Source organism: Zootoca vivipara, chromosome 12 (assembly GCF_965207765.1).
Source record: "Zootoca vivipara chromosome 12, rZooViv2.hap1.1, whole genome shotgun sequence".
Lineage (NCBI taxonomy): Eukaryota > Metazoa > Chordata > Lepidosauria > Squamata > Lacertidae > Zootoca > Zootoca vivipara.
The window spans coordinates 54,220,852-54,243,350 of NC_142595.1; the positions used below are offsets into that span (position 1 = coordinate 54,220,852).

At 53.8% G+C, this 22,499-nt stretch overlaps 1 protein-coding gene across 2 annotated transcripts; it reads right to left on the reverse strand.

Moving 5' to 3' along the window:
- Positions 1-764: 764 nt before the first annotated feature.
- Positions 765-9,843, reverse strand: GAL3ST4 (galactose-3-O-sulfotransferase 4). Of its 2 annotated transcripts, XM_088656023.1 has the most exons (5): positions 9,541-9,843; positions 8,406-8,682; positions 6,720-6,889; positions 6,199-6,526; positions 765-4,634 (listed from the first exon to the last, which is right to left on the reverse strand). In XM_088656023.1, exons 3-5 carry the CDS (start codon positions 6,830-6,832, stop codon positions 3,816-3,818), a joined length of 1,260 nt encoding a protein of 419 aa, XP_088512149.1. In that variant the 5' UTR covers positions 6,833-6,889; positions 8,406-8,682; positions 9,541-9,843; the 3' UTR covers positions 765-3,815. The 2 variants fall into 2 exon arrangements, with proteins under 2 accessions (XP_088512149.1, XP_034958032.1); XM_035102141.3 differs by lacking the exon at positions 8,406-8,682 and having other exon boundaries at positions 9,541-9,679.
- Positions 9,844-22,499: the final 12,656 nt, after the last annotated feature.

A 22,499-nucleotide genomic window follows, 5' to 3' on the forward strand; every position in this document is an offset into this window, starting at 1 on the left:
TTTTAGACGTTACTCTATTTCTGCTAGTAGAGAATTGTTTGGATAGTACACTTTTAGGTACTTTTTATAAATACTCCATTCTTTTGATATTTTTTGTGGTGATCCTTCTCTTATTGAGTTGGTTAATTTTGCCAGCTGTAGATATTCAAGCATAAGTGCTTGCCATTCTACTACTGTAGGCAAGTTCTCACTTTTCCATTTCCTTGGATTTCCTTGCCACTAGGATCCTGGTTGCTGTTATTGAGTATAGCAGTAAGGTTCTTGCTTCTTTCTTAATATCTGGTGGGAGTATGTTCAGCAGAAACATTTCCGGCCTTTTCTTAATTGGTTGTTTAAATAGTTTTTTATTTTCCCTATAGATACTATTCCAATATTTTCTAATATCTTGGCAGGTCCACCACATATGGTAGTACGACCCTATTTCAGTTTTACACCTCCAACAGTGTGGATTTGCCCCTCCATACATCAGTCATAGGCTGTTCACGTTGCGAATAAGTTTTTTTTTGTGTGTGTGTGTGTGTATTTGATTATATATTATTTACATAACTTTTTTTCTGTAATTTTTGCTTTTGAGATGAATTTGTTGAATTGGAAAATATTTTGTACACTGAAGACAATCTGTTCGAACTTCTTTTTAAACAATAAAGTTTTTCTTAAAAAAAAGAGAGTAAGTAAATAATAATCAAACTCCAGGTCACTGATGAGCAACTCCAGAAATGCAGGCAGGATGGACGCAAAGGAGATGAAAGGTGGAGCACACCAAGTGGCCAATAGCATTTCAATTTATTGAAAAAGGACCAAAAAGAAACAAAAAAGGATTTCCCCCCTTTTAAAAAATGGTTAAGATTAACATCCTTGAAAAAGAAAACAAAAAAAGGCTGCCTTGTGGTGGGATCCATGGATCCCGCAGTGTCCTAAGTGCTGGGAGGAGGAACCCAACAGCGCCCCCCGCTGAGGGCAAGAAGCTCCACAGTCCCCAATGGAAACTGATCAATGATGGCTTGGGTGGGGGAGGGGAGGTTGGGTTGGGGGTCCTCCTCTCCCTCCAGTCCAGCTAGCAGCTCTTTGTAGGTGGTCTCCTTGGCTATGGAGAGAGGAGGGACTCTTCCATGCATTGTGTTTTGAAGCATCCTTAGGGAGCACCCTGGGTTCCGGTTTCCGCCTGCAGGAATGGCGGACCTGTTTTCCATCTCTCTGACCTTCGTAAGGAATTTGGCGGTTGCTAGGGGAGTAAATGGCAACCCCCTACCCTCTCCGGGGGTTACGGAGAGGGGCCGCTGGCCCGCGATGCCCCCTGACCCACTCCGACTGTTTTTGGAGTGGGGGGAGCTTGGGCTGAGCACTTACGAGGGCCAGGACTCCCGGACGCTAATCTGCATGGCGGGGATTTCCATGGTTAAAGAAGATAATTAGGCTTAAATCTATGGACATACTTCAGAAGGAGGGGAAGAAGCGCTGTTTACTGCTGAGAAATTTATGCTGCTGAAAGGAGAGGAGTCAAAGATTGTACTGCATCTGGAAGAAGGATTGATGGGGACGGAGCGATAAGGGAAGTGAGTTTTTATTTTTTTTCCCTTCATATTGCTGCATCGTACCTTCCCGGACGCGATGTCCTGGCTTGTTTGGAGTGAAAGAGAAGCAAAAGACTGTGTGAGTTGAACTTTATAACTGTTGTTACTGAGCATATTTTTTTAAAGATGTGGAGTTGCCGATGAGAAAAGCCTCCCCCTAGTCGGGCGGAAGGGGTTCTGGACGCGCTCGGAGGATTTATGAGTTGTGACGCACTTTAAATTGGAGCAGCGACCTGAAGCTAAGTTCAGCTATAGGGCAAGGAGATCCATTAATTTACCAAGAGTTTATGGTTTGATGTTTGGGTCTCCTGCCTGAAAAAGCTGTAAATTCTATAATGATCGTGAATCTTCATGGCTATGAGAGAAAGCGAAAGTGATTTGAGCTTTTTGAGATGGCGCTGCTTCGGGCTGCTTCGACGCAACAAGGAGCTCCATTAAGAAGATTTATGGGGAGGCTGGACTGATTAACTCACACAGGAGAAAGAACATCTGTGAAACTTTGTTTGATATTTATCTCAGCGGCTGGGAAACAATCGGATGAAAGTGGAAAACATCTATGTGACTGTAAGGGGAAGATCTGGATTATTATGAACTTGGAGGACGATTTGAACTTTAGAAAAAAGACGGCAGTGGACAGTTGCGAGGAATTCCCAATTTCTTGAAGCATGGGAACCCAAATAAAAAATTCTTTAGATGATTTGGCATAACATTCGGTTTGATTGATATATATATGTGTATAATTTGAAATATTGAATGTGATATAATTGGTTTTAATTGGAAAATTAATAAAAATATTTTTTTTTAAAAAAAAGGGAGCACCCTGGGCCAATCTGGTGCCTTCCAGGTATTTTGAACTATAACTCCCATTATGGGAGCTGTAGGCCAAAAGAAGACCTGCTGATGTGTAGCCTCTCGCCTCCAAAGGATGTATTGGGACGTAGGTGCCAACTCCCTGGGGTGTGGGTGCCCAAGCACCCACAAAATTCCCCACGAAGCAGCTGGGCACCCACAAATTTGCTGCCAGGGCCCTGCATGCTGCATGGCACCCATGGCCATAGGGCCAAGTTGGCACTCCTGCATTGGCATATAGGACCAGGTGGGCATCTGTCACCAGCCCCTTGGGGCATGCTGGGGCCCACGAACTCTTCTGGATCCCAGGAGACACATGCCCTCCCCCCACCCCACCTGCAGGACCAGCCTCAGCCCCCAGACAAAGAGCCCCCCCCATGGCCAGAGCAGAGTGTGCCTGGCTCTGCCCTCTAACCAGCACCAATTTAAGCTGCTTCCCTCCACCCCCACCCTCTGCAAGTGTTTAAAGCCCTTCACATGAGTTGCTTCAGTGCTCCACACAACAGCCCTACAAGGTGGGTGGGGTGGTACCATTAGTCTCCCATTGCTGATTGTGGATGGGGGGGGGGGAAGAGACCTCATCTCCTTCCCCATCATGGGTCTGCAGCCAAAGCAACAAAATGAACCCAGGTCTTTGAGGCTCCCATGCCAGCAGGCTGCCCCTCTGGCCCACTGTGGCTGAGTCCCAGGGAAAGAGGTGTGGGGATTCCCCCCCCCCCGATGCAGGACCCCACTTCCTTGTGCAAAGTCAGGCCTGGCTGAGGATGCTGAGCTGAGTCACACGGCAGGATCCTGTGGCTGCTCTTGAGTTGTGCCTGAGAAGACATTGTCGGGTCCACTTTTCATTCCGTCCTCGCTGACAGGAAGGCCTCTTGAAGCTGATGACCCAGCAGTGGCCACATTTAACCATGGGCTGTAGTGGCATAGCATGTGTGTGGGGGGGTGCTACCGGACAACTGCCCCAGGTGCAAAATACTTGCCTTGCCCTGGGCGCTGGCAACCCACGCTATGCCACTGATGGGCTTCATAAAGTCCCTCCTCTCCTTTGGTGGTTTCTACGTAAAGGTTGGGTGGTCATCTGCCATGGATGCTTTGGTGGTGATTCCTGCATTGCAGGGGCTGAGCTGGATGACCCTTGGGGTCCCTTCCAACTCTATGGTTCTACAAAGAAGTCCTTCCTTCCACGTGAATCTCCCAACATCCAGCTTCTTTAGAAGGCCCAGTGCCAGAGGGAGCTTCTTCTGGGAATCCCAGAAATGTGGGCAAATGAGATATTTTGTGGCACCTCAGGTCCTCTGTGCCTTCAGCACCCAGCCCATGCCAAGCCTGTTGGGGGCCAGTTGGCCTTTTTGCACCCCCTTCTGCTTGCCACTGCTCAGGGTCCACTGGGGGGGGCTACCTCACGCCACCAACCTTGGAGCCGTTGCCCTGTGGGGGCAGAGGAAACTGTTTGGCATCCAGAAGGTCCTTGTACTGGAGCTCGGGGGTCACCATGCGCTGGCACAGCACCTGCCATTCAGGGTCCAGGCTGGGCCTCAGGGCGTAGCCCAGGATGGGGGCCTGTCCAAACTGGAAGGGGCGGATACGCTCGTCTGCTATCTGCCCTGCCTCCAGGGGGCCCCCTCCCCGCAGGCACTGCTGCATCCGCTCTGCCCGCTGCCGCCGCAGGACATCCACCTCCTGGGCCAGGCGCGCGCGGCCAAAGCGCTCTGCACGCTCCCAGAAGCTGCGGTTAAAGTGAGTGTAGAGGTGCCAGTCCAGGTTGTTCCAGGCCTGGAGTCGGGCGGCCTCTGCGGGCGCCAGGGGCCGGATGGACTCAGGGCTGCGGAAGTTGTGGCGGAAGGCCAGCATGTCCTCCTCTCCCCAGCAGAGGGCGTCACGCAGGAGCACCAGCGATTCATCCATGTGCTCCGTCAGCAGGACCAGGTGGAAGGTGCGCTCCAGCGTGGCCAGGGCAGCCTGGATTGGGGCCAGGCCAGGGGCCGCTGGTGGGTCCAGGCCAAAGTCAAACCACAGCAGGTTGCGGGCATAGTGGTTGCCCCTCTCGCCGGGGCGGTAGAAGCGCTGGGGCGAGGTCAAGAACTTGGGCAATGTGCCGGCACGGCGGAAGGCAGGGACGACACCCCGGTAGTAGGAGAAGGCCGACTCGGCCAGGGAGACGGGGTGCCTCACGATGGAGAAGTAGAAGCTGTCCGGGGGCATGACTTTCTGGACCTGAGGAGGGAGAAGAAGACATGCTGGAGGGGGCAGGTGGGGCAGAGTCTGGTCCTCGAAATCCCCCAGCCTCATGTGTGTCTGAGGCCCAATTTGCCCTTTGGCAATGGACAGGCTCTCGGCACTTGCTCAGAGACCCAGGTCTGCAGTTCTAGGATTCTATGAAATGTCCAGTTCTGCCCTTGGGTAGAAAACAAAGCTGCATTTGCCAGTACAGTGGTACCTTGGTTTATTCACTTAATGATTCCGTTCTGGAAGTCTGTTCTTAAACCAAAACCGTTCTTAAACAAAGGTGCGCTTTCCCTAAGGAGGCCTCCCGCTCTCAGTGCCCTTCCACTGTTTGGATTCCATTCTTAGACAGAGGTAAAGTTCTCAAACCATGGCACTATTTCCAGTTTTGCAGAGTTTGTAAACCAAATTGTTCTTAAACTGGACTTTTCTTAAACCAAAGTACCATTACAGTCATAACATGCATCCCCATCAGAAGCTGCGCCTTGGTTTCTGAACATTTTGGAACTCGAACAGACTTCTGGAACAGATTCTGTTCGTACTTCCGAGGTACGACCGTGTATGTGAAAAGGATCTAGAATAGAAATAAGCCAGTGCTGTGTCAGAAGAAGACTAGTGTCCTGATCAGGGGAAGTCATAGCACTCCTGTATTCTGCCTTGGTGAGACCATGCCTGGAATCCTGTGTCCCATTCTGGGCACCACAATTTAAGAAGGATGTTGACCAGCTGGAAGGTGGGCAGAGGAGGGCGACCAAGATGACGAAGAGTCTGGGAACCAAGCCCTATGAGGAATGGTTGAGGGAGCTGAACAGGAAGTGTCCCTCGGACACTTAACTTCTGGTGAGGCAGCCTAGAAACGCCTTGACTTCTTTTGCTGCTGCATCACAGGGTCTGAAAGACTTTTTAAAACTGCCATTGGATGTCAAGCCTTTCCTCATTCAGCCCCCCAAATCGGAAACCCAAGCTTCCACTCTTGCCCAGGGCTAAGGCTGGGAACCCTCCTCGCCTGCATCTACTCATGGAGAGCCACCAGTGCTCTGGGGAATCCTGCCTTGCAGGGGGTTGGACTATCTGGCCCTGGGGGATCCAGCTGGATCAGGCCAACGGAGGCCCATCTAGTCCAGCCTCCTGGTTTTGCAGTGGCCAACCAGATGCCCATGTGTTGGGAAAGATTGAGGGCACTAAGGTAGGAGAAGGGGACGACAGAGGACGAGATGGTTGGACAGTGTTCTCGAAGCTATGAACATGAGTTTGACCAAACTGCGGGAGGCAGTGCAAGACAGGAGTGCCTGGCGTGCTCTGGTCCATGGGGTCACGAAGAGTTGGACACGACTAAACGACTAAACAACAACAACATTGGGTTAGAGTTCTATGAGGATTACAAAAGGAGAGAGTGGGTCAGACTGTGCCTTGGCCAAAGGCCTGGCAGAACAGCTCCATCTTGCAGGCCCTGGGGAAAGAGGTCAAGTCCCTAGTCTCTTATGACAGTGTTCCACGTGCCCCCCATGCCCCCCATGCCCCCCAGCCCCACTCTTTGAGCCCCACCTGGTCTCACCTCAGGCAAGTTGAAGCGCATGTGGTGGCAGAGGATGTCGAAGGGGCGCCCTCCAGGACGCCACCCTTTGACCCGCTGTGCCTGGAAGAGGTTAGGGTAGCTGAACTGGTAGCGGGCGGGGAGGGCAAAGCGCAGACCCCGGGCGTCCCCAAAGCGATGCAGGAGGTTGACGATGGTGCTGCTGCCCGTCTTGTGGCTCTTCAGGAAGACCAGGTGGCGTCTTGGCTGGCAGCGGGGTCCTGGCCGCCCCTCCGCCTCCTCCTGCTCCTGCCCCGCTTTGGCCAGAGGGGGAGCCCAGGGGGTCAGGGGCAGCTGGGACAAGGAAGCCCTGGAGGAGGAAGAGGAGATCAGAGAAGCCCTCACTGGCCAGCCGCAGTGTCACAGGGGGTTGGGCTGGATGACCTCTGGGGGTGCCGTCTGACTTTCCAATTCTAGGATTCTAGGGCATTGCCTTGAGTGGCCACCGGGGGGCACTGCTGAGCATTGGGTGTTGCTGAAGGCAAGGAAGGTGGAACAGTTACCTCTTCTGAAAGGAGACCCCAAAGAGCTGGAGGGTGAAGCCGATGGTCATGGAGACAGCCAGGGCGGCCCACAGCACCTGGAAGCGGCAGCAGTGCCCATGGATCACCCTCATGGTCCTCTGGCCTCTGGGGGGCAGGGCGAGAGAGGGGCAGGCCAGGAAGCCACAAGCCTGGAGGGGAGGAGGAGGTTTGTAAATGGAAGAAAACAGACCCACAAATCACTCCCCTGAGGGTCATCCAGTCCAGCCCTCTGCAATGCAGGCATCTTAGCTCAAGCAGGTGGTCTCTGCTTTTTTAAAAAAAAACCAAGGAAGGAGAGACCACCACCTTCTGAGGAAGCTTGTTCCACTGCCATTTGTCCGTTCCTTCCTTGTCATCTGAATCCTGCAGTGCAGAGGGTTTGAGTAGATGACCCTCAGGGTCCCTTCCAACTCTATCGTGCTACGAATCCATTGGTTCAGAGCGTGGAAAACAAGCTTGCTCCATCTCTCCCAGGCATGGGCAGCAACCTCTGCTCAGCCTCACCCACTGGGGCAGCTTGCCGGAGGACCATCCAAGGCTGCTGAAACTCCAGAGGGAAGCAAGAGGCAGATAGTGTGCTCAGTTCCTGGAGGTGCATGGCCTGGGGGGGGGGAGTCAGAGGGTGGTCCTTCTGGCCTTCCTCATCCCACACCCATGTCACACTCCCCACAGTTGCATCTTAGAGCCCAGCACAGAAGAGGCAGCCATCTCTGGGGTGTGTGTGTGTGTGTGTGTGTGTGTGTGTGTGTGTGTGTGTGTGTGCAGGAGCAACACCTGGCCAGTGCCAACACGGATCCTGGCCCGGCCCGCCCCACACCTGGCCTTTCCCCCCACTCTGCACACATCTCGGCCCAACCCAGCACACAACCCAGTTGCTGCGGCGTCTGGATGAGCCAAAAAAAGTGGAGGCGGAGGAAGCAGCAGCCAGGAGACAGATGGACCCAACCCCCCGCACAAACTGAGGGTACCTGAAGGCGGAGTCTATGGGGAAGGAGCCCCCCCCAGATGCTGCAAACCCAGCACCTACTTGCCTCCCACAAAGGCCTGTGCTGGAAGCAGGAAAGAAGCCCCCTCCCTCGAAAGAGCAAACCTCCTAGCCCCAGACAAACCAGGTGGATGAGTCGGCTGGCATTCTGCTGGGCAGGAGAGGCTCTGCCGGGTCAGGGGCTCCATGTCCCTGGGGGAGTACGCCTAGGAGAGCCTCCTGGCCCCTCAGCCCCCCCATTGCTGCGGCTGCCTCCTCTTTGGCGCTTGCCCTTTCTTTGCCTTCCGCCTGCCACTCCTCATTAAGAACTAGGAGGATTAGAAGGCCTGGACCAGCCTGGCAGATGGCAGCAGCCCTGCGGAGGAGGCTTAGGCAGCACCAGGTGGGTCGGGACTGGGACAGCCCAATGGGCCCTGCTGCTGCAAGGAAAGGAGGGGATCACATCCTCCACCCTCCCTCCCAAGGCCGGTCCTTGTGGCACCCAGGGCACTGGCATGGAGAGAATGGGCAGAGAAGCAGTTTCCTCCTTGGTGGGCAAGCAGCAAAGCTCAATGTGGGAAGATTCAGGGCAGACAAGAGAAAACCCTTCTTAGTGAAAATGAGGAAGTCCCTCCGGTAGGAGGAAACAAGAGCCACCAACCTGCGTGGTTTTGCAAGGGAGGGTTATCAAGGTCTAGTACCGTAGCTAGGATGGTTTGGCCCAGATCCTGTTTGCAGGTTTCCTGAAAGACTCTTCTGAGGTTCTTCTGAATGTCTTCAGTCCTTCCAGGGCTCCCCAAACCAGCCCTGTCTGGGGCAATTGCCTGGCCTGGCTGTCCGTCCGGTCCCCGTCCCCCCCCCCAGGTCTCCAGGGGGGTAAAGGAGGGTCTGCTTGCGGGGAGACTGATAAAATGTCCAGGAGATCTAGGAACCCTCAAGCAGAGAGAGGAAGGCTTGAGGGAGTTGGGGATGTTTAGCCTGGAAAAGAGGAGACTGAGAGGAGATAAGATAGCCATCTTCAAATATCCCAAGGGCTGCCACATGGAAGAGAGAGGAAGCTTGTTTTTCTCCTGCTCCGGAGGGGAGGACCCCAAACCATCGGATTCAAACGACAAAAAAGGAGATACCGACTCAACATCTGACGGTAAGATCCCTCGGGAGGGCGCGGACTCGACTTCTCGGGAGGTTTTTGAGCAGAGGTCGATTGGCCCGCTTTCAGGGATGCCTTAGCGATGACTCCTGGGCAGCCGGGGGTTGAGCTAGAAGACCCTTGGGGGTCCCGCCCAACGCCACAGTTGTGCGACTCCCGTCTGGGTCTGCACTATCGCCTCCTCGCCCTGCTTCCGCCCTCTTCCCCCCCCCCCGCAGCCCCTCTCTGCCGGCTTCCCCCACGTGGCTCCCTTGGCACCCGGAGCCGAGCAGCTGCCGGCCAGCTGTCCCGGGGACACACGCCCAGCCCGGGGGCCTGGCGCCCCGCCCGTCCGCTTCCACCAGTAACTCCGAGCCGAGGCTTCCTCCCGGAAGAAGCCGAAACAGAGAGGTTTCTGGGCACGTGCAGAGCGCCTTCTCCATCTCTGCGCCTTGAACTGCCCCCGCCCCCGGGTCTGCTCCCCAGCTCCCCGGCCCCGCCACAGCTCTGGCTTCGCTTCTGCTGCCCCGGACTTTCTTTTTGGGTGGCGCGGGGATCATCTGTCCGTGCAAACTAGCTGAAAATGCATGAGATTATTGCGGAGAGGGCAACAAGCCGGGGGGGCTCCCTAATCCCCCGCCTTGCCCTCCCCATCAAGGACTCAGACCGATCCACCCCCTCCCGAAGCGCAGCTGCCCCCGCCTCACCTGGGAAGGGCAGTGTGTGTTTGGGGGTGTCGCTCGCTCAGAGCCGCCCCCCGCCGTTGCCCGGGCGCCTCACTTCCATCCTGGGGGGCTGGGGAGAAGAGAGCCCGATCCGAGCCTCTTCGGGGGAACCCCTCGTTCCGAGGGTGGGGGGCAGACTGGCGTGGCGGAGCTCCGCCGCCTCTCTCCTTCCCTCCCTGCGTTGTTCTTCTCCTCTTTCTCCTCCCGAACTTTTTCCTTCCCTCCTTCTCTCCGCCCCCTTCTGCCTTCCCAACTTTTCTCTCCCCTCCCCCGCCGCCGCCCCGCCGGCCGCCTTTTGTCTGCGCCGCCCCAGCCCCTCTCTGGCCCCTCTCCCCGGCGGGCGGCTGAACGGTGGGGGGAGAAGGAGCTGCGCACGATTCTCCCCCCCCCGCCGCCCCGCGCCCCCTCCCCTTCCTTGGGCACGCTGCTCCCAGAGCCAGCCTCCTGCGGGTCCTCAGGGGGCAGGAAGCGCACCCTGCACATGCTCTGGAGTCTCTCTCTTTTTCCCCCTGGATTTCGGGGCGGAATGCTGCGGTGGGGGGGGGGGGTTCGCTTTCTTCTCGGCGGCTCAACGCCTCCTCCTCCACCTTCAGCAACCCAGACGCCCCCACCTCAGGATATTTTAGGACTTTTAATCTCACGGTCGTGGGTTTGAGCCCCACGTGGGACAAAAAGATTCCTGGATCTATGATTCTATCTGCTGCTCTTTGGATCCTAAATGTTTGGAGGCTCCATGGCCTGCAAGGTGGGGCTGGAGAAGGGGTGGGGGTTTCTGCTGGGGCATAAGTGTCCCCACCCCATCCCAGAGGCAGAAGATTCCTGCATGATGGAGGGGTCAGACTAGAGGACCCTTGGGTGCCCCTTCCAACTGTCTTTCTCTCTCCTCAATAGGGCCTGCTCTGGCGAGGGACACACAGAGGGAGACCCACTCTGAAGGAAGAGGTTGAGCATCTGCCTTGCAACAGAACGCCTCAAGTCCACACACACACACACACACACACACACACACACACACACACACACGAGAGCATCTCATGTCAGGATTAACATAGCAAGTCAGAAGAGCCTGCAGCTGCATCCTGCCTGTGTCCCCTTGAGTCCAGCATCCTATTCTCACACAGCAGCCACCCAGGTGCCTCAGTGGGGGGTCCACAGGCAGGACCCGAGTGCGAGAGCAGCACCCTTCCCTGTGACCTGATAAACCCTGGGGAGCTGCTGCTGCCAGCCAGGGCAAGTGGGATGGACCCCAGGGGTCTGACTCCATCTCAGTCTGGAGGGGGCACCCTCTTGGCAGCTGGGCCTGAGCTCAAGAGGCAAGACCACCCCCACCCATTGCCTGCCCCAGGCCTCTCCTTTACCCCCACCCCACCCCCTCTCCACTCCCCACCCCCTCTTGCACAAACAAACATCAGGCCCAAAACAACCACCTTGGGCAGCAAATTATACCTGGCAAGCAAAGGCTGACTGTCGGCTGTGGAGATGGCCTGCTTGCTCTGCCTCAACATTCCCCCCCCCCCACTAATGTGCAGGGCTGGGTGCCTCTCTCTCTCCCCCAGCACCTCCAGAGGTGGGACTCTGGCTCCCTGCCCTTGCAGGCTCTTTTGCAACCTCTCTGGCTCCTTCCTGGGAGCTGTCTGCCTCCATCCCCTGCTCTCTCTCACTCACACAGGCACACCCAACAGCTGGACAGAGTCAGAGTTTGGCCTGGGAAGGAGGGGAGCCAGCCCAGCCCACCCCCACCCCTGGGGATAGTCTCTCCATGGCGTGGGGAGGGGGCAGCTGCTCTCCAGCGGAAGGGTAAATATAAGCAGAGCCCTCCTGAATCAGCCCAGGGTCATCTGGCCAGAGCCCAGGAGTGGTGGGTGGGAGGCACCAGCTGGGGAGCCCCCCCCCCTGGGAAGGAGGCTCAGAACTAGAGGACTGGTGGTGGGACAATGATGAGAGGTCAGAGGGAGAAGAGGGGGCAACCTGGGAGGAAGAGGTGTCAACTGCTGGAGAGGCAACAGGGTTTAGTGAGCAGGAAGAGGCTGGAGCAGAGAGCAGCTCAGATTTTGAGACTGAAGCAGAGGCTGGAGAAGAGGCAGGCTGCTGAAGAAGCCATACTTTCTCCTGCTCCCCTCCCCTGCTGGTCTCCCAGAGCCAGAAGAGGTATGAAGAGGGCGGAGCAGAGACAGACAGGGTGAAAATGTTTCCAATTGCTTGGGAAGGACTCGGAGAGAAGGAGACCACCTCATTGGGGGGAAGAGTTGCTGTGCTCACTAGGCCTGGCCTCCTCTTGGAATAAAGAGGGTTAACTTCAGAGCCGGCCCTACGGTCAGGCTGGGTGGCGCAGGGTGCCACGGCGCCGACCCACCAGGGGGGGCGCCTCGCAGCTGCGCCCACCCACCCGCCGGCTGCTCTGCCTTGCAGCAGTGTTTTCGGCAGCCGCGCTGAGCCCGGCCACCCAACCCGCCCGTCGTGCTGGAAAACAGGGCGGCGGAGGGATCCGTCGCACCATGGCGCCAGAGGTCCTTAAGACGGCCCTGGTTAACTTTGCTGACACTGTGAGTTATTGCTGACCTGCTCCTGACCTGCCCCGCCCCCGCCCTGACTCCCAGCATCCTGACCTCACAGTGGCTGAATAGTTGCCTGCTGTGGGAAACCAGCAAGCAGAGTCAAACCCCTCCTGGGGTTTCCAGCAACTGGTGTTCAGAAACATGGCTGCCTCCAAGCATGGCCAGAGTCTTATTTCTTCCCCATAAATGTGTATAATCATCTTTTAGAGCCATCCAAGTTGGTGGCCATCACTTCCTCCTATGGGAGGGAGTTCCATAGTTTATGTACTGCATGAAAAAGTATCTTCTTTTAGGTGTCCTGAATCTTCCAAAATTCAGGTTCATTGGATGTCCACGAGGATCATAGAATTGTAGAAATGGAAGGGACCACGGTGGTCATCTAGTCCAACCCCCTGCAATGCAGGAATCTTTTGCCCGACTTGGGGGTTGAACGTGTGACCTTGGAATTAAGAGTCTCCTGCTCTTCCAAGTGAGCTATCCAGGATGCAACCAAAAGGCTCAAGGGGGTGGAGCAATTCCCCTATGAAGAAAGGCTGCAGGGTGGGGTGGGCTGTTAGAATCATAGAATGTAATGCAAGAATCCAGAGAGTTTAGAGAAAAGGCTGGTAAGAAGCAACACAACAGAAGTTGTGCACGGCTATAAGAATGAGGGTGGGGAGACATTTTTCTCCCCCTGCTCCTAATCACAGTGGGGTCACCCAGTGAGTATGTACATCTAAAACTCTCTGGTTTGTTGCCGTGGGATGCAGCCATGACCGCTGCCAACTTGGGTGGCTCCATCCTCTGAGGATGAGGAACAGGGTGTCCTCGGGGTGTATCTGCTACTTCCTCTGAACCAGGGGAGGCTGTGCAGGCCTTGAGTCAAAGCCCAGAGGCAGGGATGGGCTGGAGTGGAGTCAGTAGGAGACGGAGACTGGAGCCAGGAGGAGGAGGCATTGTGAGGAGGTGGTTCTTGTGTCCAGGAACGAAGGGATGGCCTGTTCTGGGAGAGGCTGTGCCTGGTTGAAATATGTAGCTGGAGGTTCATGGAACTGTAGCCTTGGAAGGGACCCCAAGGGTCATCCAGCCCAACCACCTGCCATGCCAAATCTCAACTGACAGGTGGTTGGATTGGCTCGGGGTGTGTGGAGTGGAGTGCTGATGCCCAGGTATGAGACTGGCACACTACTCTTGGTCATTCCCGGGTGCTGACAGTTTGGCCCTGCCCACCCCATGCCTTAATGTAGCGGTTCCCAAAGTGGGTGGTAGAGCCCCCTGGAGGCCTGTGGGATTCCCTGGTGGGGTGAGTGTGTGTAAAGGACCATCAGGCTTTGCAAAAGGTGATATCCCTCAACCAAGTTCACCCATTTTACTGACTTCATTAAACTAGCCTTAACTGGGTTTTGAAGAAATGTGCAATGAATCATTTCTGTTTCAAATGAACGCTGTGATCACTAAAAGTCAGCATGGGTTTCTGAAAAATAAGTCATGTCAGACTAATCTGATCTCATTTTTTTGACAGAATTACAAGCCTGGTAGATGAAGGGAACGCTGTGGATGTAGCCTATCTTGATTTCAGCAAGGCCTTTGACAAGGTGCCCCATGATATTCTTGTAAAGAGAAGCTGGTAAAATGCGGGCTAGACAATGCTACCATCCAGTGGATTTTTAACTGGCTGACTGACCGAACCCAAAGGGTGCTCATCAATGGCTCCTCCTCATCCTGGAGACTAGTGACTAGTGGGGTGCCACAGGGTTCTGTCTTGGGCCCAGTCTTATTCAACATCTTTATCAATGACTTGGATGATGGGCTTGAGGGCATCCTGAGCAAGTTTGCAGATGACACCAAATTGGGAGGGGTGGCTAATACCCCAGAGGACAGGATCAGACTTCAAAATGACCTTAACAGATTAGACAACTGGGCCAAAGCAAACAAGATGAATTTTAACAAGGAGAAATGTAAAGTACTACACTTGGGCAAAAAAAATGAAAGGCACAAATACAGGATGGGAGACACCTGGCTTGAGAGCAGTACATGTGAAAAGGATTTAGGAGTCTTGGTAGACCACAAACTTGACATGAGTCAACAGGCTGATGCAGCAGCTAAAAAAGACAATGTAATTATGGGCTGCATCAATAGGAGAATAGCATCTAGATCAAGGGAATTAATAGTACCACTGTATTCCGCTCCAACCAAAATGGTCAAAGGCCTGGAAATGATGCCTTATGAGGAACGGCTTAGGGAGCTGGGTATGTTTAGCCTGGAGAAGAGAAGGTTAAGGGGTGATATGATAGCCATGTTCAAATATATAAAAGGATGTCATATAGAGGAGGGAGAAAGGTTGTTTTCTGCTGCTCCAGAGAAGCGGACACGGAGCAATGGATTCAAACTACAAGAAAGAAGATTCCACCTACACATTAGGAAGAACTTCCTGACAGTAAGAGCTGTTCGACAGTGGAATTTGCTGCCAAGAAGTGTGGTGGAGTCTCCTTCTTTGGAGGTCTTTAAGCAGGGGCTTGACAGCCATATGTCAAGAATGCTTTGATGGTGTTTCCTGCTTGGCAGGGGGTTGGACTGGATGGCCCTTGGGGTCTCTTCCAACTCTAGGATTCTATGAATAATGGTTTTTTATAGGGTAGGGAGGCGGCACAGGGGGTGAGTTTATGGAACTTAGCCAGGAGCAGCCCAACGAAGTTTGGGAGCTGCTGCTGTAATGTCTTCCTGCTGAGACCACGACAACATGCTCTTTGTGAATCCAGTGCCTGGTTGGCTGCTGTGAGAACAGGAGCCTGGAGTAGAGGGGTCATTGGCCTGATCCAGCCTCAGGCTGTTCTCATGTTCTGATGAAGTTGCCCTGGAAGCTGCAGCTGGTGCAAAAGGCAGCTTCTGAGCTCTTGCAGTGGGTGGGCAGGGAGGGGATCCCTTGTGCCAGTAGAGCCCAAAGCACTGTGCCGCCTGCCTGGGGGCTGCCAGGCCCCCTTTGGGGTGCTGGTGATGGATGTGCAAATCCCTGAATGGACAGGGGACCCTCAGTCCTTTAAAGACGGCATCTCCCGGCTGGTGGGGTGTGTGAGAGAGAGTCAAGACTCAAGTTCTCCTTCTTGGAGGCTCCATGATGGAGGATTCTTCACATTGCAGGGGGTTGGACTACATGACCCTTGCCCCCCCCCTTGGTGATGCATGTTTGTCACCATCGTTTGGGCATGAAAGAAAGGAGATTTCGACTAAACATCTGGAAGAACATTCTGATAGCAAGAGCGGTTCAACAGTGGAAAGGTTTCCCCCGGGAGGCAGTGGTTTTTAAGCAGAGGCTGGATGGCCATCTGTCTTGGATACTGTAGTGAAGATTCTTGAATTGCAGGGGGTTGGACTAGATGACTCTTGGAGTCCCTTCCAGCTCTACAAATCGATGACTCCATAGAAGCATTCCTGTTCATAATTTGAAAAATAACAAAAGAAACAGAAAAGAAAACACATTTTCTGTGCAGCAATTCTTGAGCTGCTGGTCTTCTGTCCTCAGTCTGTAGTCTGAGGTGAGGACAGAAGACCAGCAGCTCAAGAACTGCTGCACAGAAAATGTGTTTTCTTTTCTGTTTCTTTTGTTATTTGTCAAATTATGTTGTAATGCTGCTCTGGATTCTTTGGGGAGCAGCAGCAGGGTGGGTATTGTAGAATCACAGAATTGTAAACTTGGAAGGTGCCACGAGGGTGATCTAGTCCCACCCCCTGCAATGCCGGAATCTCTGCTAGACGATGCTGACTGCATAGAAGCCGGGGGGGGGGGGGGGCGTTAGGGTTGCTCAGAAGCACTTCTTGTTTTGGCCACTGCAAATCTTCCTAATGTTCTTACATTTGGCTCATTTGGGGAGTGGGGGCCCAATGGGATCCACATTTTGTGGGGAGCCTGTTGCAAGAGCCCTTGAAGAGTCCCTCTCCCCCTGGGTCTGATCAGTGTGCAGAGCAGCTGTAGCTTGACACCTCCCAGGCGCAATCCTGGCTGGAAAAGGATTTGGGGCCAGGGCCCCCACCCCTGTTGGCAGGAGCGAGGGGACTCTGGTGTCTCACCTGCTGAGTCATGGTTCCTCTTGACCCCAAAGGACCTTTCTTGGCAGGCACCCACTCTGGATGCCAGGTGTCCTGGAAGGAGCCCAGTCTGTGCCTTTCCATTCCCTGAGCAGGGCAGTCTGGAGCAGGTCGGGCGCCCTGGCGCGGAGGCGCGGAGATCGCTCTGGTGCCCCCGCCCTCGCAGAGTCCCGCCTGGTTTCTGCGCGCCCCACCTCCCATCCCGGCGCCCTGGCGCCCCGCGCCACCGGGACCTTACCTAGAGCTGTCCGTGCCCCTGAGCAGGGAGCCTGGCGCCTGGCGCCAAAGGGACAGAGGGACCCTCCAGGCCAAGCCCCCCACAAAAGAGGGCCAGCCCCCATTTTCCATGGCAGCCAGAGAAGGAGGGCCTTCCACCTCCCCCAGCTAGTTTAAAAGAAAAGGGAAAGGCTTGTATCTCAGGGGAAGAGCAATTCTTTTGCACAATGGTCCCAGCTCAAACCAGGTAGACTCTGGGGTTGGGGGCAGGCGGGGGGCAAGGAGGAGCCCCTGCGGACCTAAGGAGGCGAGTGGTGTTGTCCTGAAGTGGGCGCATACAGAGGAATGGTGGGAGGAACCAGGTGGGGAACCCCCAACAGAAGAAGGCTCAGAGCCCAGGAAGGGGTGGTGAGACAACGATGAGGGTCAGAAGCAGGAGAGTAGGAGGACAAAGGCCAAGAGGCAGAGATGAGTAGGGCTGGTGAAGACTCGCAGGTGTCTCCCCCTCCTGTGTGGGGCAGTTCCTGTCCCCGCTGGTCTCCCTGAACCAGAAGAGGTACTAAGAGGGTGGATCAAAGACAAGCAAGAAGACCAAGGAGCCTCAGATCGCTTGGGAAGAACCACATGGAGGAGGAGACGGAGGCAGCTGTGGGAAGACCTTCAGTCCTTGCAACTGCCTCACTGGGGCAAGGCAAGACCTACCAGGAAGAGTGATGGGTTCACTAGCCTGGCCTCCTGAGTTGTTCTATTTCTTTGAATAAAGAGAGTTCACTTCACTGACTGACCTGCTGCTGACACTCGCCCTGACAGCCGCTGGGTGGGATTGGGGCAGTTGGGGGCCAGGGCAACTTGCCCCCCCCCCATGTCTCACCCAATGGCCAGCCATGGCCTCACATGCCCTGTGGTCCAAGCACATTGGGCAGCAAAAGAGGACATGGCTGTGACTGGATGGCCACTGGGATGGTGTGAGGGAGCCGAATGCTGGAAGATTCAGGACAGAGAAAAGGAAGGCCTTCCTTATGCAGTGCAAACTGTGGAACTTCCTCCCACAGGAGCAGCAATGGCCACCAACCTGGATGACTTTAAAAGAGAAGGAGGCAAATTGATGGTGGAAGAGAGGGCCCTCAATGGCTCTGCGCACTTCTGAATCCCAGTTGCCAGTGACCCCAGGAGGGGAGAGCTGCTCTCGTGCATCTGGTTGGCCACTGTGAGAAGAGGATGCTGGGCTAGATGGGCCCCCTGTGGCCTGATCCAGCAGGCTCTTCTTACAGGGCTCATGGTCAGCTGTGATTCCCACGTTGCAGAGGGTTTGACTGGATGACCTTTGGGGGCCCCCTACCAACTTTATGTTTCTATGATTCTTAGAATCACTGAATCATAACGTTGGAAGGGATCCACAAGGGTCATCTAGTCTAACCTGCTGCAATGCAGGAATCTCAGCTAAAGCATCCAACCTCTGCTTACAAACCTGCAAGGAAGGAGTCCACCACCTCTCATGTGAGCCCATTCCACTGTCAAACAGCTCTTATTGTCAGAAAGCTCTTCCTAACATTGAGTCTGAATCTCCTTTCTTGAAGCCTTGGGTTTGAGTCCTACTCTCCAGAGCAGGAGAAAACAAGCTTGTTCCCTCTTCCATGTGATAGCCCTTGAGCTATTTGAAGATGGCTATCCTATTGCCTCTCAGTCTCCTCTTTCCCAGGCTAAACATACGCAGCTCCTTCAACCGTTCCTCATCAGGCTCGGTTTCTTCTGCTCTCCAAGGTAATGGGAGAGTCCCAGCACCTGGCTTGTCTGCCTCAGCTGCCCAACGGTGTTGGGTTGACCCGGAGGGGTCAAGCCTTGGCTACGGGGTGGAGGGGAAAAGCAGGTGGCTGCCCTAGGGCGAGTGGAGGCCTGTCGAAGCCGCCCAGACCCCCGCCCGCCACCCCAGTCAGCAATTTGCAGGCAGCTGGCGAGGCTTCCCGAGAGACAAGAGACACAGAGAGGGAGAAACAGGCCTCGGCAGGTTCACCGTCTGGCCCCGGCCGGGAGGCAGCAGAGGCGGGAGGGGCCCCGGTTGCTTGGCTGGCCCTCCCTGGGGGTGGGGGCGTGCTCCTCCCCTTGCGGCTCCTCTTCTCCCCTGCTGCCCCATCCTTCCCAGTCTGGAGGGCCGCCTCCCGCTCCGCTGGCACCGAAACACAGGCTCCTTTGTCCGCCTTCTTTGTCCTGAGAACGGGATCCGGACGGGAGGGAGGCCGTGCGCTCATTCATCCGCGCCTAGAAAGAACAGGGCTGTGTGTGTGTGTGTGTGTGTGTGTGTGTGGTTCCGCTCCATATAGGATCATAGAGTTGGAAGGGGAACCCAAGGGTCATCTAGCCCAACCCCCCTGCTGCAAGGCAGGAATAGCAGCGAAAGCATCCCTGGCAGTAGTGAAGGAGGGCGCCAGCCTTGGAAGGAGTCCCGGGAAGGGCCGCCTCCTCCTCCCCGCCTTGGGCTCAGCCGCCCGAGACTTGATTTAATCCTTTTCCCGGCAGGGCGTCGGGTGGCGATTCTCTTTCCGATTGTCCTCTTCTAATCCCTCGAAAGGATTATAGCGCTGGGGGTTTGTCTGCTGTGGGGCGGGGGCGGGGGGGGGAGCAGGAGAGGAAGATCAGGGCACAGATGGCTCCAGACATGCCTTTTAAGAACATAAGAACATTAGAAGAGCCTGGCTGCTGGATCCGGCCAAAGACCCATTTGCCCAGGCAGCATCCGAGCACAGGAATCCTCTTCCTTCCACCCCTGTGGCTTCCTGGAATCTGGAAGCCGGGCTGAGCCATGGCCCTAGCAGCCCTCTGGAGCCCTTTCCTACTGCATGGATGTGTCCTCCAGTCCTCTGTTAAAGGCACCCAAGTTGGAGGCCATTGCTGCCTCCTGAGGGAGGGAGTTCCACAGTAGCTCTGTTCTTCATGAAGAGGTCCTGCCTCTTCCAACCTTCAGCTTCATTGGATGCACACATGGAAAACTTGGTCCTCTTTCTCTGTGCTAGGCATCATTTTACAAGCTTCTATCTTATCGCCCAACTAATGAGGGTGAAAGAGGAGAGCACAAAATATGGTCTGAAGCTCAACATCAAAAAAACCAAGATCTTGGCCACTGGTCCCATTGCCTTCTGGCAAATAGAAGGGGAAGAAATGGAGGCAGTGAGAGATTTTACTTTCCTGGGCTCCTTGATCACTGCAGATGGTGACAGCAGTCACGAAATTAAAAGACACCTGCTTCTTGGGAGAAAAGCAATGACAAGCCTAGACAGCATCTTAAAAAGCAGAGACATCACCTTGCCTACAAAGGTCCGTATAGTTAAAGCTATGGTTTTCCCAGTAGTGATATATGGAAGTGAGAGCTGGCCCATAAAGAAGGCTGATCGCCGAAGAATTGATGCTTTTGAATTATGGTGCTGGAGGAGACTCTTGAGAGTCCCATGGACTGCAAGAAGATCAAACCTATCCATTCTGAAGGAAATCAGCCCTGAGTGCTCACTAGAAGGACAGATCGTGAAGCTGAGGCTCCAATACTTTGGCCACCTCATGAGAAGAGAAGAATCCTTGGAAAAGACCCTGATGTTGGGAAAGATGGAGGGCACAAGGAGAAGGGGACGACAGAGGACGAGATGGTTGGACAGTGTTCTCGAAGCTACCAACATGAGTTTGACCAAACTGCGGGAGGCAGTGCAAGACAGGAGTGCCTGGCGTGCTATGGTCCATGGGGTCACAAAGAGTTGGACACGACTAAACAACTAAACAACAACAACATCTTGTCGCCTCTTATTCTTTCCTCTAAACTAAAAAGTCCCAAACACCGCAACCTCCCTTCACAGGGAAGGAAGTCACTTCATTCCCCTTGACCCTTTCAGTGGCCCTTTTCTGAAACTTTCCCGACTCCACAATATCATTCTTGTGGCCAGGTGACCAGAAGAACTGCACACTGCATTCCATTGTAGAACAGCCTCATGATCTCTGCAGGTTGATTTTCCGTTCTTTTCTACGGAGCTCAGTCTTCTCTGCTCTCCAGGGTTTGGGGTGGAGCCTTTTCCCACCTGCAAATGCCAGCGGTGGTTGAACCTGGGGCTTTCCTCCTGGAAAGCGGGTGCTCTGCTGCCACAGTGGGGGGTGAAGTCCTTCCCCAAATCACCCCCCTCTGCTGGGGGAGACCAGCCTCTCCACAGGGGATGTATCTGCTGACGTTGCTAGATGGTAAAAACAAAGCAGCTTACAAAAAGTTCAAACATAAAAATAAAAACAATATAATATACGGTAAAACAGGGAAATTGGGGGGGGATCACAATATGTTAAAGCTTACAAAAAAGTTAAAATACTAAGTTTCACACCAGCATTTCTTTCTTTGTATGCTCTATTTTATTTTCAAAAATGATATCTAGGTACAGAATAATAAGAATGTCTCCAGGAGTACAGATATCGGTTATTTCTGAGTCAAGTAACAACAGGAAATATAACTTTTAACCCCGCCCCGACTCCCACATAGTTATTTTTTGTTTGCAATCCACACACAGTGCATTCTCTAGAACAGCGGTCAGCAAGCTTTTTCAGCAGGGGGCCAGTCCACTGTCCCTCAGACCTTGTGGGGTGACTATATTTTTTTGGGGGGGGAATGAACAAATTCCTATGCCCCACAAATAACCCAGAGATGCATTTTAATTAAAAGCACACATTCTACTTATGTAAAAATATGCTGATTCCCGGACCGTCCGTGGGCCAGACTGAGAAGGCGATTGGGCCAGATCCAGCCCCCGGGCCTTATTTTGCCTACCCATGCTCTAGAATAACAGCATAACTCTATTACAAGTGAGACAAAGTATAAGAATAAGACCAGGAAAATAATATTTAAACACATCATTATCCATCTTTAGCTGCCTTGCAAAAATGCTCCTCTTCAACTAGGTCCTGTTGATGAAGGGCAGCATGCAATTTTAATAAATAAGAATAAGAATATACGTAAAAGGATAAGATCATCGTCAGTAAATGCAATGAACAAGATGGGAATAAAGTACTAAAATATCAATACAGATGTTAAGTGTTCCACAGTATATGAAGGAAGATGCTGCGTATAGCCTTTATTAACACAACCAGGGGCACCAATTTGCCATATTAGGGGACGCATCATGTGATGCATCACGTGATGTCACGTGATGCGTTCTGCCCCCCCCCCCAGCGCCAGAGCACTTGTGCCACACGGGCGTCCTGCTCCTGCCCCCATGATGCCAGCACTTGCGCACCAGGTGGGAATGGGAATTGCGGAGGTGGGCTCTGCACTCGGCCTCCTTCTCCCTGTGGCATGCATACCGGGGGCCGGTGAACACAACTAATAAAAGAGCTCCAAGTTGAAGCACAGCAGCATTTCTAAACACCTGTCTAACAAGAATGTTTTTAGCAGGCGCTGATGATAATAATAATAATAATAATAATAATAATAATAATAATAATAATAATAATTTATTTATTTATAGCCCATCCAGCTGGCTGGGTTTTCCCAGCCACTCTGGGCAGCTCCTAACAGAATATTAAACAGAATAAAACTTCAAACATTAAAAAACTTCCCTAAACAGGGCTGCCTTCAGATGTCTTCTAAAAGTCAGGTAGTTCCGTGTTTCTCCGAAAATGGCTTATTTTCAGGGGGTGTCTTATTTCCCCCCCCTGCCGCAGCCAGCATTGCTGCTGCGCCTATTGCTGAGCCAGTGTGGCATAGTGGTTAAGAGCGGTAGACTCATAATCTGGGGAACCGGGTTTGCGTCTCTGCTCCTCCACATGCAGCTGCTGGGTCACCTTGGGCTAGTCACACTTCTCTGAAGTCTCTCAGCCTCACTCACCTCACAGAGTGTTTGTTGTGGGGGAGGAAGGGAAAGGAGAATGTTAGCCACTTTGAGACTCCTTCGGGTAGTGATAAAGCGGGATATCAAATCCAAACTCTTCTCTTCTTCTTCACTATGTCTTATTTTCGGGGTATGGCTTATATTCCTTGAATGCCCTGCTATGGCTTATTTTATGACTATGTCTTAAAATAGGGGAAACAGGGGTGTTTATTTCCTTGACATCTGGTGGGAGGGCATTCCACAGGGCAAGCGCCACCACCGA